A 19,811-nucleotide genomic window follows, 5' to 3' on the forward strand; every position below is an offset into this window, starting at 1 on the left:
TGCTGCTAGCATAGTGGTGCTTCATGAAAAGCTGTTGAATGGACAACTAGAGATTAATTACATAGAGTATATAGCTGACAAATTAACATTTATCATAACCCCAAAACACAATGGAGGTTGAATTTATATAAACAAGGAAGTTAGATACCAACTTTAGCACAAAAGAAGTATGAATATTTTATTTGGGTACTATCAGTGATCTTTAAATGTATTAATTGGTGAAATGTTATTATTTAATGTAGCCTATCTTGGCTTAATAATATAGTTTGTTTATACCTTTTAAAGACTCTTTTGGACCCGTATTTAGTATCACACACTGTAGAAGAGGTAACAGAGGAAATGGTTTCTTAATTTCCCTTCTAAGGTATATTGAATTTCTGACAAACCACTGAACTGTAAGACTAAAAATATTTTTTAATACATAAGAATTTTCAGAGATGACTATTGATCACAGTCTAACAAGCACAGCATCATTTAACTTGGCACCCAAAATAAATCTTCCTTTTTGAAAGTCAATTAGATTTGGGGTGAAAATCAACTAGAAACACACCTGGTGAATAAAATGAGTTATCAATGTATGAAAGTATCGTCTTGCATTTAAAAATTCTAAAATAATTTTAAAATAATAAATCAACCTCTTCGAATGGTTTGTAAACTAATTCTGAGATAGCTTTAAAGACAAATACACATCAGTGTCTTTTTAAAACAAATATTTGATTAGACTGGGAAAAGACAAAATATATACAGTAGTCCCTTGCTATATCGCGGTTCACTTATTGCGGCCTCACTGTATTGTGGGATTTTAAAAAATATTATATTTATTTATCGCGGGTTTTTTACTATATCACGGGATTTTGTGGTACTGTATACATATGTTGTTAAAGTTACATAGGTTTAAGAGTGTAGAATAAATGTAAGGTTCCTACTTTGTGGGGGTTCTGGAACGTAGTACCCACGATAAGTGAGGGAATACGATATATAAATGTATATTTTGTATCGTACTTATTTATTAAGTCTTTTATCACATTTATTCTTTCACCCAACAAATACTACTTGAGTGCTTACTATGTGCTCACCACGATCTAGTCACCAGGATTACAGTAGTACACAAAACAAAGTTTGTGTACTCAGGGAACTGAACTGATAATCTGCTTTTTGGAGACAGGAATTAAAGTATAAACAAGTACACAATTTGAAAATGGTTATAATTTCCAAGACAAAAAAAAACAAACCAAGGCAAGGGGAGGGAGGGTGATAGAGGACCCTTGTGATTAGCTAGCATTGTGGGATCTGGTGAAGGAGCCAGTTTTGTGGAATCTGGAGGAAGAACCTTCCAGGCAGAGGGGATAGTAAGAACAGGGCCCTAGTCATGGCTCAGCCTGACATATAAGCAAGAAGGACTTTGTGGCCAGAGTGAAATATTTGAAGGGAAGAGGTAGAAAATGAGGTGTGGGAGGTGCCCTGGGTTCAGATTATGTGCCGTCTCATTTGGATTCTTTTCTAAGTGAGGCAAAAAGCCCTTAAGAGGGTTTTTAATAGAGATGTGACATGACTTAACTTCTGTTTTAAGCATCACCAAGGTTGCTGTGCATCTAACAGATGTAGGAGAAAGGGCTACGGGCTTAAAGGAGGAATCTCAACTTGGGTGGGACCATGAATTTCATGCTAAGCTGTACATATGCTCATGTGTGTGAACGTGTATGCACATTATTTTCATTGAGGTTAAAGATAATTTCTTACACCAGCTTCTCAGAAATATCTTGACCCCAAAGAATTGCTGTTGTAAGGGAACAAGAAATTGTGGTGGTTCCAACTACAGAGAGTGTAACATAGGTGATGAAATATAGTTTCTATCAGGATTTAATCTGGATATAATTAACTTATAGTCATCCTGAATGTGGATATGCAGTGGGTTCAACTCAAGAAATACTTATTTACCAATGTGAATTTAATTTAATTTCTTAATAATTTCAAGTGACCTGAAGTGAAAGCTTGACTTGGGCTCCATCTTTGCCGCCAACAAGCTGTGTGGCCTTAACATCTCTTGACACGAACTTGATTATCTACAAACTGGATTGTTATGTGAATCATATGTAAACTACGGACAAGTTTGCTGTGTAGATTAGGTATGTTGTTCAGTACAGAGACTAAATACACGGCTCAAAGCACTGGAATCCCAGTTCCTACTTCTTCACATTTACACTGCCAATATTTACTACATGTGCAATGTTTTGAAAGTTATTTAATCACCCTCTGGCCCTTATTTCCTCATTTAAAATAAGAATACTAGTTTACCTAAGCGGGATTTTGTGAGAATGCAATAAAATAAATGATGCAATTTTTAAAATAGTGCCTGACATATGGCAAAGACTCAATAAAGTCTAGCATTCTATTCAATTGTTAGCTACAAGTTCATAGTTCAGAAAGCTAACCAACAACATTGCTAAAGAGTCTGTCTAATAGGGGAACCTATTACAAATAATATAATGCAATTAATGGTGTCCTCTTTAGTTGATAATGTTATTGCTTAATGGGATACTTCTAAGTTATATTTTGATGATGGATAATTTCTGACTTCCATGATTATTGTTTGTGTATAACTGTCAGTTTAAGATATATGTGAGAGGTCCTTTAAATATTCAGAAAAGTAAATTGGTTACAAATGTAACTAATTTTATGGGTCTTTCACAATGAACAGGCCATTTTCACTGATACTCTTATTCCTAGACTCTAGATTCCTTGATTTGTTAAGGTTTTTTGAAGCACTTTTGAGATCACTCAAATGTCTCCAGACAAGTTCCCTGCATAAATTAAAGTTTACACCAGCCTTTTCAATTTTAGTCAAATCAAAAATTACAAATTGGAACCTTCCTGTGATTTGGGGTCCATATACTCATACTCAGTATGCTTTTTGGTGTGCTTAGTGCATTGTTACTGACTTTCTGACAGACAACTGAAATATCATTTAAACACAGTGATTAAAAGAGAGAGCTCAGAACTGACTCCCTAGGTTTGTTCTAGTGATGTTTGTTGTCAAACACTCTTCCCACCAATTAGTTTCTTTGGTTTCTAAAATCAAAGACATGATCCAAATTCTATTTGTTAAAAAGTTTTGAGAGATGTGCTCAGTGTCAGCGCTGTATTTTGGATACATGCAGTAAGGACTTAAAAAGATGTTTAATAAGCATGTGAGGGCCTTCTGGAAAAAAGTATATATAACCCAGTCATGACCACTTTTGAACATCATTTGATGTTTTCACTGGGTTAAGTATAGCATAGCCAAACACAGTACTCCTGCATGAGACCTCTGAACAGGACTAGGGTATAAAGAAAGGACCAATCTGTTGCTATTAGCATCAAGGAATTCTGCACCAGGACTTATGAGCTAGAATTTGCATGCCAATTTTTTGATCACTGTTTCCATTCCTTGAGATTACCTTTTTAAAAAATGGAGTCAATAACTACCATTTATTGAACTCTTGCTATTTGCTAGATGCTCTACATACAATAATATATAATATAGAAATCTTGTAACATAATTGGTGTTATTAGCATCTTCAGATGAACAAACTGAAGTGCCGGACGACTGAATACTCCAACTTTTCACAGGTAATAGGAAGAACTACAACTTGAATGCAGTTGGATATGATTCCATTGCTTCACTTACTAACATTTCTTTTACAAGGAGAGTGAACAGTGGATGGTTCCATATATCTTGTGTCAGGAAGATTAAATCTTGACCTTTAAATTTGAGGCTGAAATTTAATTCATTCTATTATATGACTGAATTCACATAAGCTGTGACCTTTTAGTTCAAGGTGTAGAAGTGATATGAACATTTTTCCAAGAAGCAGTAGTTTTAGTTCTTCTTAAGTATTTATTTTGAAGGAAGCAAAAAGACCAAGAGGAGGAAGGTCACCTTTTTCTGGGAAGACCAAAAGAGCTCTACAATGCCTACTGCCTGTGAATAATCTTCTGAGGAGGTGCGTATAGAAAAAAAATTGAAGGATTTTGTTAACTTTTATGTTCCAAGAACTGATCGTTTTTATAAAAGTGCAGGGATGAGCATTGAGAAAATAACTCTCTGGCAAAGAAAAATGAAAATAATATTATAAATATAAGCAGAACATTCCTTGAAGCACCATAAAAATAAATCAAATTAAAAATAAATGTAATATGTATTTTAGAGGAGTGAAAGCAGGTGTGTTAGGTCTGTTGCCCTGAGCCATGGCTAAGGAAGAAATAAAAAGTGAAACATAACCATGGGGTAGCAAAGTAATCACTTTGTGGTAACAAGGTGGACTTTGAAATCCTGATCTGCTCTCCAACTACTTTATCTAAAAGACATAATACTCAAAAATCCTGTCTGATATCATGTCTGATATTCTCTGGTATCACGATTCCCTCCTTCAGTCAGGACCATCAGGGCCACCAAACTTCAGGTGTATCATTATGAAGGCTGAGGGAGGCATCTGTGAGCCACAGCTACTCATGCCATCTTGTAGCCTTAAGTTTTGTAGATTGAGGAGCAAAACCAAGTCAAAGTAACCACAGCTGAATTATCATTTTATCTGATGCTTGAATCTGAATTGGCTTCTGTAGTCTCATCTAGCTCATGGGAGTACAATAAAAATTGTTACAAGGAAACCAATTAAATTGGGCAAAGGACTGAGTTGAGCAGAGCTTGGCATTGTTTTAGTGTAATGTTAAAGGCTGTTCTACCACTATGGCTCATGACTCACAGTGAGGTGAAGTAAGATGCAACAACACAGTTCTTTTTTTTTTTTTTTTGAGAAAATCCAATGATTTCTCTTCCCATCCACTCTTTCATTTATTCATCTAGCCATTCACTCATTCTAAAACAATGTTACATGTTTGCAATAAACCACTCTTAAAAAGATAGAGAAATGTATAAAATAGAGTCTTTGCCCTTAAAAATCTGATAATATAGTTGGAGGGATAACACATCCTTAAAAGACAGTTGAAAAATGTGGTAGTTATACGATGATTAATGACTACAAGAATGAGTGTTTTGGCAGAGTGATGGGATTATGGGGTTATAGATAGAGTAGTTGATGAAGAGTGGTTTCCTTCAATGTTATTCTTGTGTCCAGGAATGGATAAAAAGGAAATGGATTATTAAAATGATTAAGGGTGGGCGATCACCTTCTGGAGATGATAAAAGCTCTTAAAGTGTAGTAAGAACCACATTTTAGTAGCCAACCATCTCATCCTGACTGAACAGGAGTCTAATGAGGGTGAACTGGGAAGGCTCCAAGAACTGGCATAACTATCATGACAGAACATCCAGTTTAGAGCTTGTGGAACACTAGGTGAAGAGAGTCAAGTAAAAAAGCTGGTAGACCAGGTGTAGAGTTTCTTGTATGCTTTTGATACAAATGAAGGTGGAGTTCAATGAACTAAGAAGTTAAGTGGTCCATACAATTATTTATTTAGATGCCAAATTCATTGCATTTAAGGTAAAATAAGATGAAAAAACAAAACTGAATTATGTGAGTTGTATAGAAAGGTAGCTATAACTTCTTGGGCATCCAAGACAACATGAGCAGGGATAGAAAGAGGATAGTATGGACAGATATCAAAAAGGACAGAATGCTTTAATCATTTAGAAGCAGCAACAGAGAAAAAGGAAGATATTTACATGGCACCTCAATTCCCAAATTTGGTAGAACAAGTCACTGTGGGGCTCTGTGGCAGAAATAAGTGGATAGGGCATGCTTTTAAAGGAGTAGCAGATCAGAGGTCCAGAAGGAATGTGGATGAGAGAAATAACTTAAAATTTCAACAACTTTTGTATTATGTACAAGAACAACATTAAAGGTTTAATGAACAAGGACCAGATAGTTATAACAAAATTTCACATTAAATTTGCTCATTATGCCATGAAATAAGATTTTATCTTCTGAGTTAAATAATGTGCCCAATGCACATAAGAAACAAAGTATCTTCTTTTCTAAATATCAAGGGAACTCTGTAATGTGGGTATTACCAATTGATAACTATGAGATTCTACTGGATCATTTGCTTATAACTTCTAAAAAAATTAGAAAATGTTTCTGATTCTTTATTTGAAAATCTGAATGTCATATCTTCTGTAATGTGAAACCATAAGTCTCTGCTTCTCATGCTTTCCTGCATCATTGTATTATCCTAGAGTTTAAAAGGCACTACATTGATAGTAATCAATCATATACATGGTTATCACCCCTCTCCCTCCAAAAAATACTTACTCCAGAAATCTTTTTCATAATTTTTTGGAATATCCTAGGAAATGTCTCACGTATTGCTATGAACAGATTCTTTTAGCATCCAACAAGACAAGGTCACTCACTTTTGGATGCAAAATTACTAGTGCCTCTAGTCATAGGGTCTAATCAAATTTGGGTGCTCAAACTATGCTTTCTGTGCTCTCAATATTCTTGTGCATATTGAGTTACTGCTTTGGTTGGGGCCATTATCCTAGATTGCATCTTCCTGTAGAGTCATGGAAAAGGTTGGAAACTTTTGTGTTTATTTTTAATATTTTCTTGTAAATATTTTGTAATATTGTAGTGAAATGGATCAGAACATCATTTCCTAATAGAAAGTGAGATGAGTGGGAAGAAAATGTACAATTCTTTCATTAATCTAATAAAAAGATGGAGAGGAAAACAACTTGAAAGTAGAACCTAAAAAAAGGCAAATCATTATACTATATTTTCTCTGTATTAAACAATAAATGTTACATTCAACTGTAGCCCCTAATTTTCTTAAGCTTCTTAGTAGAAACCAAATCTCTTGGTATCTCATTTAGCTTGTGTATTTCTAGATAAAAGACACAAAGGAGACTAATCTTCGAAGACCCTTTCTTTTTCTAAAAATGACATTCCTCATTGCACTTTTTAAATATGAGAGTGAATAAAAATGATTCTATATTTTTTGCTCATATGGAATCCTTGGTACAGAATTTATCCTGTGACACAAAAGATTAAAGTACATAATACTTGAAAATAATGAGCAATAACATTTTCCTGTACATAGATAATGGCTTTATTCTTCTCTGGCCCCACTAATCCAATGACTCAAAACAATCAAACAAAACAAACAAACAAACAAACAAACAAACCACTCAGGGCATAGAAAAGAATGAAATTCCTTTTCACTGTCCAGCTTGACCAAACCTAAGGAGAGTCTAAAGGGATAGGAGCAGATATCATCAAAGGTAATCTAAGTGATTTTATAAGGGCCATGAAAGAGCATTCCATTTAATCTTGAAAGCAGCAGTACCTCCCAAGGAAGAGGAATAACACTTTAAAGAGATAGATATTAGCCCACAAAGAAGTCCCTAAGAATAGAAATAACTACCATTTACTGAGCGATTACTATATATTTTTTCTATGCATTTTTTAATTTAATTATCTCAACACTCATGTCCCATTGGTCCTATTATGATCTTTTCAAAGAAACTCTGTCATAGAAGGGTTAATTGACATGTCCAAGGTAATAGAGCTGACATATTGGAGAACTATACAATTATATCCAAGGATGATCTGCCTCCAACATTTATAATTTTAATTTTTGTAAATAATGTTTCTGTTAGCTATATAGTCATGTAAATTATGATACATCTAATAATCCATTTAATTAACTTCACACTTAGGGCAGGAATCCCATTTGCAGCATCTTTGATGTTTGTACTTATCTAAGTTCTGTCTAAACATTCAGAGTAATGGAGAGGCTGGTGTGAGAGAAGGGTAAGAGAAAAACAAAACTAAATTAACTAAGGCATAAAGCCAGTTAATGTTGGGGCCTTTTCTTCTGATTCTAAAGCTCAACTTTATCTCTCTCCATCAGCTTTCCTATCTCTGGAGAAATACAATATCATTAAAAAAAATCTTCAAGGGACTTGTAGACATAATTTCACATTTCGAGAAATTTAATTAATAATTATAATTTTAATCTCAGAGTTTTTTATTTTTATTTTGGAGCCATTATTTTTTTTCTTTTCATGTGTCAAATGTTTCTAAAGACATTGAAAAGCTGGCAGGCCCTGGGACCTATGGCTATCAGTCCTGAAAATAAAATATTCTTGAACCTAAAGAGATAAAGTTCCTCTTTTCTGGTATTTTCCACTTTTTAATGGAGAAGATAGAAATATGTAAATAACACATATATTCATAATACATTATTGTCACTTATCTTCAATATTTCACTTTAGTTATTGAAATGTAATAATTTAGATTCTAGAGTAATACATTTCTCCATCTTCAATAATTCTTTGATTTTTAGGAGGAACAAAAAACTCTGTTTTAAGCAACTGTACACAAGTTTGAAAACATAAAAGTATGAATGAGAGAATTTAATACAAACTAAAAATCATATTTACATTATTTGTTATTGTTATTGACATACCTACCACTACTTTGCACCTAGAAAAAGAGTGGATCAGGAGCTCTTTTAGTTCCAGCTTTATGTGATTTCATTACAAGTTGGTTTTACTCCAATAGTTTCATTCTTGTCTTCATTGAAAAGAAGAAAAAATATTTAGGAAAGATAAAATTTAAATTTTCCTAGAAGATACAGAAAATCAAGTACTAATTCTCTGGACAAGGAGCTGCTCTTTTGATAGAACTGTCTACATCCTGGAAAGAACAAAGTGTGCTTTACTTGGATAAATAATATTCATTGTTCCAAACAGGGGTAGGAGGAAACTGGGTTATGTAGAAAAGCATTTATCCTCCAAAATGTGTTTTGTGGGTTGAGACACTAAGAAAGATGAGGTATTAATTCTAGCAAATTATGCTACTCATTTTTCCATTAGTTCTTTTAGGTGTAATAAAGCAATGGTGGATTTACTGCAAATGATACTATTAACACCAATGAGATTAATTGGTGTGATATAAAAAATGAGTTAATACTTTTCTAAAATATCTAGCCTTAAATAATATGTTTTTTATTGTGTTTTAATGGCATATATCTTTCCAGAAATCCTCTGTGATATTTCTGTCCTAAAGTAGACTACTTCTTTCATACTGGTGATGGGATACTGCATGTCCCCAAAGCATCATGCTTCATTGATTGCTCCACATCTGGAAAGTTGTGATGTCATAATATTAAAAAGAAGTGACATAGCAAGGTTAGTATTATCTCTAATAGACAAACCAAGGTGAATTTTTAGGTTTGAGAAGAACTCTCTGGCTTCCCTTTGGTATAAAAAATTAGAAGCTGAATTGCAATATAGTCAACTGGTGGCTTCTGCGGTGGACATCTCACAATCTGGGACACATAACTTTGAAAGGGACACTAGCTTTAACTTGGTACCCCAAAAGGTTAGTAAAGAAAACTTAGACCTTTGTTTTGATGATGCTCATTATTATTTCATCACCATGTATTTATCATCTATGTGTAATCATATACCATAAGTTTTAGAGAAGTCAGTCTTTATCAGATCCTTGAACTGTGTCAAGATTGTTAAGTCCTTTGCTGCTATGGACTTATTTAATCTTAATAATACCCTATAAGAAAGGTAACATTGTTATTACAATTCTATAAATGAGAAATGAGAAGAGCGCTCTAGATAAAATATTAATAAATATTTCTAAATTTTAATAAAATTTCTGACTTAGATGCATTTTAAAATCTATTTTAAAAATAATGGTTTTCCACATACAGAGCTAATAAAAGTTTCTTTTAAGATATGTATGTGTTTATATATCTATAGATGCACATATATTTAATAGAAAAATGAATCAGCATTTTTAGATAATATACAGTTGTTGCAAAAATCATGGAAATGGTACTAAAATACCAAAGTTGAAATGATGGTTTAATGGAACAAATTGAGAATCCTGGAAGTTACTTTAAAACATTCACAGATGGTTGTCAAAACCTAATACATCTTCTTGAAAGTGGGAGTTGTTTGTAATACTATAACTAGGATCTAAGATTCATAACACACTATCTAAGATATTTGGTTTTCCTTTCTTTTATTGCTTTCTTTCCCTTTAATCTTCCTTCCTTCCTTCCTTCTTTCCTTCTCTCCTTCCCTCCCTTCTTCCTTCCTTTCTCTTTCATTTTCTTTCTTATTTTCTTCCATCTTGAGAGTTCATATTGGTGTTACCCACAAATACTGTTATCCAGAATTTAAGGAGCTGTGGCTCTTTTTCAGATAAATTATGATTACTCTTTTTACTTAATTCCCTTATAGTAATTGAATTAATTAAGTTAATCATATTGACACATCCACAGATCACATGACCACACAATAGCTATAGTAACTGCGTAATTATATAAATTGCTCATTTAGTATTTGAATTAATCACAATATCAAATTGACTTAAAAGGAGACCCTAACAAATATCACTTTATCATAAATCTTTCATCTATAAATAGATAAATGAAGAAACATTAAAAATAAAACCACTGACTGGTTCGATTCCCAGTCAGGGCACAGTACTAGGTTGCACATCAGGTCCCCAGTTGGGGGCGCAAGTGAGAGGCAACCACACAGCGATGTTTCTCTCCCTCTCTTTCTCCTTTCCCCTCTCTCTAATAAAATAAAATAAAATAAAGAAAGAAACAAATAAATAAATTATTTAAAAAATAAATAAAACCAATGAGAGACAAAAATACAGCACTTTCACTGGAGAATATTTTAAATAGCTTTTCCTGTACTCCACTGATGAAACTCTGGAATATTAGTCAACTGCAGTGTGACAGGAATAACAATACTATGCTCTTTTGTGGGGGAATTGTAAAGGGAGTCTCCAGGCATTCTTTTTAATAAAGTTAACTACCTATTCTTTATGCGTGGTCTGTTTCTCTTCCTCTTCTATTTGAAGTAAAACGTTTCTTTCTCTTAACAGGATACATTTATCAGTATCAGCCAGTCTTCTTCTGCAATCACTGCACCAGCCCACAATCAACAATATTTTTGCCCAACATATTTCATAGTAATCCCTGTTCAATCTGACCAGGACTCTTGAATATAATACTAACTGCCTCTATACAGCGAAAGTCTGTAGGGAGACAGACATAATTTTTCAGGGGGTACAATTAATATAGAGAGCTAATATAAAACATTTAGGACCCCAAGGCTGCTTTTAAAATCAATACTTATGGCTTTTTGGGGGGAGGAAGATCTGTATTATCAAGATGATTGTCTTTACTTTTTACTTTATTTTTACCATGAAAACCAAGACAGAATTAGATAATGCTCCAAGGAATAGTGGAAAACTCTCTCTTTCTTTTATATTCAATAAATATAGCCATTGATTTCATTTTCATGGACAATTCATGGTCAGGCACTGTCAAGAACATCAAAAAATCAATTCGTAGTAAAGCTCAGTAAGCAAATACAACAGGAACTTCTCAGGACCATCAGAGCACAGGTTTCAGTGAACAGTAGATGCTTTTCTGAAACCAGAAGCTTAGAAGATTCTCTTTGGAATTTGGAGATATGAATATGTGTTAGAGAACCTGACAGATTTGTGTACATTTTTAAAAACACACATTCGGCAGAGTTATTCCCATTTATGCTGTGCACTCTCTGCAATTATTAGTATTTTCATTTCTATAGTAGTGTGCAGTGAAAACATTATACAAGAACAATTAACTGTCTTCTCAGAAATGAACCATAGGGAAAGAAATATTTACACAGGACAGTAATAAGCTGTTTTGTGCAAGTACTAAGGGTGTAAACTGAAATGAGAAGATTTGGGTTGAAACTCTACTTTCAACATTTTTGTTGGCTTGCCAAATCACTTTACAAGTTGAAGACTAGTAGGTATACAGTGCTACATTTTAGCAAAGGTGTGAGTATACATACATGTCTGTTAAAGTAGAAGGAAAATCTCAAAACAAATGAAAATGCTTATTTGGGGGGAAGGAAGGGAATGGGAGCAAAGTAGGCAAGACTTGTTTTTCAGTTTGACTTTAGAGCCATGTAAATGTTTCAGTAATTATGAAATTAAGTAAAATTAAATTTTTAAAATCCAAACCAAAAAAATAGCAAAGTAAAGTAATAGCTTAGCCATGCAGAAAAGAACTATTGCTAAACTGAAACATGAAATACAGTAGTCCCTCTCTATATTGTGGTTCACTTATCATGGCCTCACTATATCGTGGGATTTTAAAAAATATTATATTTAATTATCATGAATTTTTTGCTATATCGTGGGATTTTGCAGTATTGTATACATATGTTGTTAAAGTTACATAGGTTTAAGAATGTAGAATATGGTTAAGAACATAAGTAGTGTATAAAGTGTGGAAAAGGCTAATAAGGGAGTGGGAAAGGTTAATAAGGGACTGGGAATGGTTAATAAGTGTGTGGGAGGGGTTTATAAGCCTTAAAATATATATAAATACTAAAATAAGTGTAAGGTTCCTACTTCGTGGATTTTCACCTATTACAGGGGTGTCTAGAATGTAATACCCGCAATAAGTGAGAGAATACTGCATAGCTCAAAACATAGTAATTCTACTCAACATCTATAATGAGATATATCCCAAAGACAAAAAGCACAGCAAAGAAATCTTAACCTCTTTTTGGTAATCACATAATTAGTAACAATAATGTTATTATTTTTAAAAAGCTATTGTTGATATTATATATACTCATATACATATATATTTATTTACTAGAATAAAGTAAATAAATAAGCATGTTAATACATTAAGAATAGATATTTTCAATGGGAAAGAAACAAAATATTAAGTCAAAGAAGCTGAATAGAAGACCTATAATTCTGAACTTGAATTAGAAACATCAGTATGAACGCATGATGTATTTTCTTCGCTTCTGGGACAAAGAATGTACAAGTTGGGATACCAGAAGACAAGGAATGCCCTCCCTTATCTATTCCCAAAGACTTTTCCCTCATTTCATTACTCTCTCCTATCTTAGTATTTTTTAAATCCTTTCTCAAATTCCTTTTTATCCATGGGGATTTTTATAATCTTCCTAACCAGATAAAAACCATCTCTCGTTTGATACCTTACTTCACTTAATCTCATAAAGGCCCAAGAGATTTGTTTGTAACTCTTATGATATTTTTTCTGTGTCTTAGAGTTATTTTTCTGTGATGCAAACAAGATTGTGTATTTGTTGAGGTCATACTGTTATCAGATAAAATAAAACATGTTCAATTAAATTTGAATTTCAATAAACAGCAAGTAGTTTTTTTTAAATATAGTTGTGATACATGCAATATTTGGAACATACTTAAATTTGAAATGTCCTGGATATATTTAAAGAAATAGTAAGTTGTTTTTAAAGGTTTAGACTTCATAGAGGAAGGAAATGGGTCATAATATGAGGAAGACATTTTGGTTATTCATAGAAAGTCTTAGATTCCTCATAGAAAACTGAAAACATACTTTTTATTGAGACTGTGGAGAATTTTCTTTTTAGTGCAGGAGTGATATGATCTGACATGCATTGTAGAATGAAAAAGATAGCAGTGATGAAAAGGGGGATAATTGAAACAGGAAATTGGTCAGGAAGTGACATATAGCATGATTATTAATTTATTTAGATGTTGAAAATGGTTTAGAAATAAACATGGTTGAAATAGTGTAGAAGCGACAGATTGGATCTTAGGGACAAATAGATGTAAAGTCAAAGGTGCTACATTAATGCCTATTGACTGAGATGATGATGATTTTGTTAGCAGCTTGCAAAGGAACAGGACTTGGTTTTAGGAAAAACAGATAATACGAAATAGGGGTCCTGCCAGTAAGAACTGGCAGGGCATCCAGATACAGATGCTCAGTAAGTAACTACAAACATTTTTCTGTACTCAATGATTTTGGTATTTTAGATATTTAAGCTGTTAAATTCAACAAATTGGTCACAATTACAGGCAAAAGAGAAACCAGTGATTGAATAGCAAAAGGATAGAAGAACAAGAATAATGAAACAATTGTGTTAAGAGTGTGGAAATTTTGCAGACAAGGTCAGTCATCACTCTTAAATTATTCAGAGAAGTAAAGAGCATAGATTGAACATCAGCAATGGAGATGGTAATTTTGAAAGAGCTGTTTTAGGAAGGAGGTATGGATAGAGCTGTGTGGTTTTGGAGGTTGAGGAGTGAACGAGTGATGAGGAAGGAGAGGAAACCAAAGTCTGGGGCTTGAAGAGAAATTGAGGGGAAGGAGCCAATAGAGAGGGAAGACTGAAGAACTTAATAAAAGGGAGCGAAGTGTGAAAAGAGTGAGCAAAATGAGATTAAAGATAACCAACCTCTAGATTAAGTTCAGAAGTTTAATCACATATATTTTTTTCCACTTGCATATTGTTTGGGGATATTGGTGAATGTACAGATATTAATTGTAGGGTTTTGGCCCCTCACTAGTTTTCCCTTGGAGTTATTGGTGTAAGGAAGGATTTTAAGAGGCTAATAAACACTCTAAAATAGTAGGAAATTTGGGGGCTGTATGAGTTTGTGGATATTTAGCATTCATCAGCTTCTCAAAGGGATCACAAAAAGTCACAAAAAATTAAAGACTTGCTATTCTATATATCCTACAATAGTATGTCACAATTCAAATATTTCATAAAATTGGAAGCTGATTTAAATTTTAGCCTAAATTGTAGCCTAAAAAACCCTTAACTATATACGATCAATAATGGACCTCTGTAAGTCTCTATTACCCCTTTAATGCTTGATTATTAACAATATAAAGAAGTAAAACAAAACCCACTGTGGTACAAAACATTGCTGATATAAATTAAATATAATCTAACTAAATGTAGATATATCATGTTCATGGATTAGAAGACTATAATTTTAAGATATCGGTTCTCCCCAAACTGACCTATAGATTCAATGCAACCTCCATTATAACCCCAGCAGTCTTTTTCGGTAGGGAGAGGCAAAAGACCTAGAATATCTAAAGCAATATTAACCATAAGTAAAAGGTTGTAGGACTTAATTTCATGACTTATCATACAGTTATGACAATTAAAATATTGTGATACTGCCTATGGATGGGCAAAGAAAATAATGGAGGAGAATAGAGCCTAGAAATACACTCCTACTTACTCTGTCAAAGGCACCAAAACAATCCAATGGGAAAAGTCCTTTCAATAAGTGATGCTCTTCAGAATAACTGGAGAGTCATACAGAAAAACTGAATCTCAACACCTACCTCATATGAAATAAAAAAAATTAATTCGATATGAATTATATACCTAAATATAGAAGTTAAAACATAGAGATTTAGGGAATAAAAGCACAATGGATCTTATCAAAGTCAGCACAAATATTGTCCCACTTCTTTAATATATTGTTTTCCAATTCCTTCTCAGAATTAAGTAGTTACACTGAATACCTAGAACACATTTCAGTTCAGTATGGGTAGCTTTGAGATAATCAATCAATTGGTTAATATATATAACTTATATAAATCTGTCTGGAAAAGGCATTTTCTTATTACTGTTTATTATTTAAAGTTCAGGGTAAATAAATCACTTACCTTTGATGGACAAAGTTGCCTAGATTTAACCCAAATGGTTCCAAAAGAGATTTTCTGGTCTTTAATATAATTTTGTTATACAAATAAAAGTTTCTATATATTCTCTTCCTTTATTCTCTCCCTTGTGCCCACTTCCAAAAGGAAAAACATAAAACATAACAACAACAACAGTAAAACATGCAACACAAGGCCACCTACCGGAGTCCATAGAGAACTGTTCCATCAGGATGCAGCCGGATCATTCGGTTTTTCACTGTTACCCCATGCACAAATGATTTCTTGTCATTCAGAAAGTAGGTATCAGGTACCCAGAGTTGGTCAGCTACCCTGTTGTCTAGCGTGAGATTTAGTGGGATTCCAGAATAAGAAAGCCTTTTGTCTTTCCAAGACTGCTGGAAATACATGGTGAGTGTATAATCCTGTGAAATAAAGGAAACCAAAATATAGAATTTTACTATCATCATGATCATCTCCTTCATCAGAGGCATTTTGTTAAGAACACGATAGCTTTTGGTACTGTGGATGACCAGAGATCCACAGTCCTGCTGTCCCCTAAGAGGTTACATTTGATTAAGTTAAAATTTGCACCTATAAGTATAAGGCAACCAATAAGTTAGAAGCACTAGAGCAATAATTAAATGCATGCACAACCATTTCTATCAATATAGGGCAAACCCATACAATTGAATTTTAATGTTTGAAGTTATGGTGATGATATTATGGGAGGGTCATAATGGAAATTATACGCAGAGATCCATGTTTACAAAAATAGACCTCTGAGTATTATATTTACAGTACTCTATATTTTGGAGGGGAATGCTTGCTAAATAATAAATGTATGAAATTAAAAGGAGAGAATGTTTTGCCAATGTAAATGTCTTTTGAGTGAATACTGTTGTTTGCCTTATAAATGGTATCAATACCATTATTTGAATTTTTCTACCAAATGACAACTTGTCTAACAGCCCTAAATGGTAGTTTATAAAGCACATTTGGATGGAGACATTTATTTGGCCTGAGAACACCACCAGTGGTGGAACTGCTCATCGATTCTTCTCTTGTCCTCATTTCTCTTTGTTTCAGGAATTTGTTTGAGGTCAGAGCTGGGTCTGCACTTGAGTTTGTTTCCTCACTTCCCATAGAAGGTTACACTGAAAATGTCTCTTTGCATTATTTTTTCTTCCCAGTTTTCTCCTGGCAGGGAGAGACAGAAAAATTTGAGCTGACTAAATGGACCAAACTTATAGGAGAAGAATGATTATCTTAGATCTTTAGTTGTCTCTTGTTAAAGAAATCTATTGATACAAAGGGAAGTTGTCCATTAAAAAAATAAATGGTAGCAATGAAATAATAAAGTGTTTAAGATGTGGGTCCCAATATAATAAAAACAGAAGGTATACTTGTTTCTTTTAAGTGATATGCATGTGTTAGTAGTGACTATGAATAGCAGCAGTTAGGAAAGCACCGCATAACTCCAGAACAATGTCTGTGTACTGCCATTGTTGTACATAGTGGTGTGTACCCTACATACACTAGTTGAGAATCATTGACTCACATCATGCCTTACATTTGGGTATACTGTTCTTTAGCTGGATCCCTACATGGATATTTATGCATTTCTGAAAAATCCCAAAATATAACACAATATTCATCCCAGATAATGAGTTCCAGTGTCCTTTAACCATTATTTTTAAGAATGCTTATATTGTTTAGTCAGAAAACATCTTGCAATAATGCAAAATTATTATTTCTTGTTTGATGACAAGGACATTTGTTATATTCCATTTATGTATGTATGTATGTATGTATCTTTAGTTTTATTTTATGGTTTTAAATGTTTTTTTCCATTTTTTAATTGTTGTTCTATTATAGTTGTCCCATCTTTCCCCCATTGCTCTCCCCTGCCCCACCCACCTCCCCCCTCTCCCACAGTCAATCCCCACCCTGTTGTCCATGTCCATGGGTCATTTATATTAGTTCCTTGACTAGACCCTTCCCCTTCTTTTCTCCCTTATCCCCTTCTACCCTCCCCTCTGGTCACTGTCAGTCTATTCCTTGTTTACATGCTTATGGGTCTTTTTTGCTCATTTGTTTGTTCTGTTCACTAGGTTCCTGTATTAGGTGAGAACATATGGTGTTTTTCTTTTGCTGCCTGGCTTATTTCACTAAGCATAATACTTTCCAATACCATCCATGTTGTCGCAAAAGGTAGGAGTTTCTTCTTTCTTTCTGCTGCATAGTATTCCATTGTGTAAATGTACCACAGTTTGTTGATCCACTCATCTGCTGATGGGCACTTAGGCTGTTTCCAGCATTTGGTTATTGTAAATAGCTCTTCTATGAACATAGAGGGGCATAGGTTCTTCTGAATTGGTGTTTCAGGGCTATATTCTTTTTAAATATCTAAAACCTCCTTATACTTTACCTTTAATTCCAAAAAGAAGAAACCCACAGGCTTATACACAATTCTCTTTTCAATTGCTACCATTCTCATTTATATCCTGTTCAAGTTCTTAACATCATGCCTTTCAGAAGAAAATGAATTAGAAAAATTCTGGGTCTTAGATTCCAAAATACCTTGATTTAAGATCTACCATATGTAGAGCTGTGTAACAATGAGCAACTAACTTAATCCCTTGTATCTCTAATGCTTCATTTTAAAAATAAAAATAATAGCATTTTACTGGCTTATGTGAGCATTACTTGGGAAAATTATGGTGACGACATGTTAGAAACTGTAATATGCTAAACAAATATATTATCTTCAAAATTGTTCATTGCTATTTAAAAATTTAGATCATGCTTACAAATTACTTGGAATGTACATGTTCATTTTCGTAACCATTTCTATTTTCAAAGAGCTCTTTATGAATAAACTTATATGCAGAAGGACTTATTTGACCATAAAAATAAGCAATTGTCTGTGATCAGTCATAAGTTTTGGTGTTGGGCTCTTGTTTATAATTCAGCCAATGTAAGAAAATTAATAACTAGCCAAAGACATGTTACTGTAAATTTTGCCATAGGGATCAGCACGATCAGCAGTGCAATACATGTTTTCATCTCATAAGCTTCCAGTATCTCAAGAGTGTCATGAATGTCTCCTCATAATGAGACGACAAAGCAAAACTCTTACTTTACATTCTCCACAATACACTTTTAATATGTAATTGGGAAATACTTATTACCTTAAAGTATAAATGATTATAATGACAAAATAAAACTAATAATATATGCTATAATTAAAATATGAGTTGGTGGTAAGTAAACAATGGAGAGTGCAAAGGAGAGAATAATGCAAGCATGAGTAATCTCTGCCTAGATTTAAATATGTGTGTGTAGGTGTGTGTAGATTTTCCTTTCTATTTCTGGAAACTTTTGTTTACAATAGAGAGAACTATACATGTAGTAAGGCCGTTGCTCTACAGAGTTCACTCTGTTTTCAATAAATATTGACTAAAAGTCACATCATGGTTTTAAATTAAAGCAATAACTTACTCTATTTCCAATAAGAAGTAATTCAGTGAAAAGTTATCTATGCTCATATGTTACATTTGGAAGTGGGAGATGAAAGGCAAGTACACTACAGAATTTTTCCAATGCATGTCTAGGGTTATTATTCTCATCTAGGACATGAACGCTTTTATGATAAGTGGAAATATAGACATATGTGAATCATAACCTATAAAACATAGAAATCTCTCCTTTTTGTCCTACCTACAGTATACCACATGCATGGCAATAATCTCTCCTTGAGAGTATTCTGTGCTCTGTGGTTTTATAGCCCTTCATATCTATTATCACAATTATTCTCAGAACCTGTGAGATAGGCAAATTCTCTATGATAGAATTTATAATTTATGTGTCTGAGAGACAATTTGCTGTACTTTAAATAGATTATTCTTTCTCTCTAGCCCTTAATATAAGTATGGACAGTGACATCTGAATGTAATAAAGCCTATGACATCATTTTGGTGTATCCTATTTTTTGATAGAAATGAAAGGCTTAAAATTGCTGTCTTTTTTCCTCTAGTTCAACAGATTTTCACTTAATTTCAAGGAGAATAAACAATTTTTCAGAAAAAAATCAAAGGTATTAATATTTTGGCCCAAAACACTAAAATAATTTTTCTTCCATGTATATTTCCAAGTGTCCAACCAGCTTTCTCAAGTCTGCAGGCTACTCCTTGAGAGGAAGTGTTACATATTTAGAAACTACAGGCCTTAGGGGATTCTTTGACACTGAGGCAAATGAATGGGATTAATGGGTGTGATATTGCTAATGAAATTGGTCAGGCTAATTCAGGCATGAGAAAATTTAATTCATTGTG

At 33.4% G+C, this 19,811-nt stretch overlaps 1 protein-coding gene across 1 annotated transcript in view; it reads right to left on the reverse strand.

Moving 5' to 3' along the window:
- The window catches only part of GABRB1 (gamma-aminobutyric acid type A receptor subunit beta1), a 342,039-nt gene that overhangs the window by 195,749 nt on the left and 126,479 nt on the right, over window positions 1-19,811 (reverse strand). The window contains exon 4 of the mRNA XM_090268178.1: window positions 15,679-15,899. Coding sequence (XP_090124304.1) covers window positions 15,679-15,899 — 221 coding nt within the window. The remainder of the gene's footprint in view (window positions 1-15,678; window positions 15,900-19,811) is intronic.

This window comes from Furipterus horrens, unplaced genomic scaffold (genome assembly GCF_987537825.1).
Source record: "Furipterus horrens unplaced genomic scaffold, mFurHor1.1.pri manual_scaffold_2, whole genome shotgun sequence".
NCBI classification, from domain to species: Eukaryota; Metazoa; Chordata; class Mammalia; order Chiroptera; family Furipteridae; genus Furipterus; species Furipterus horrens.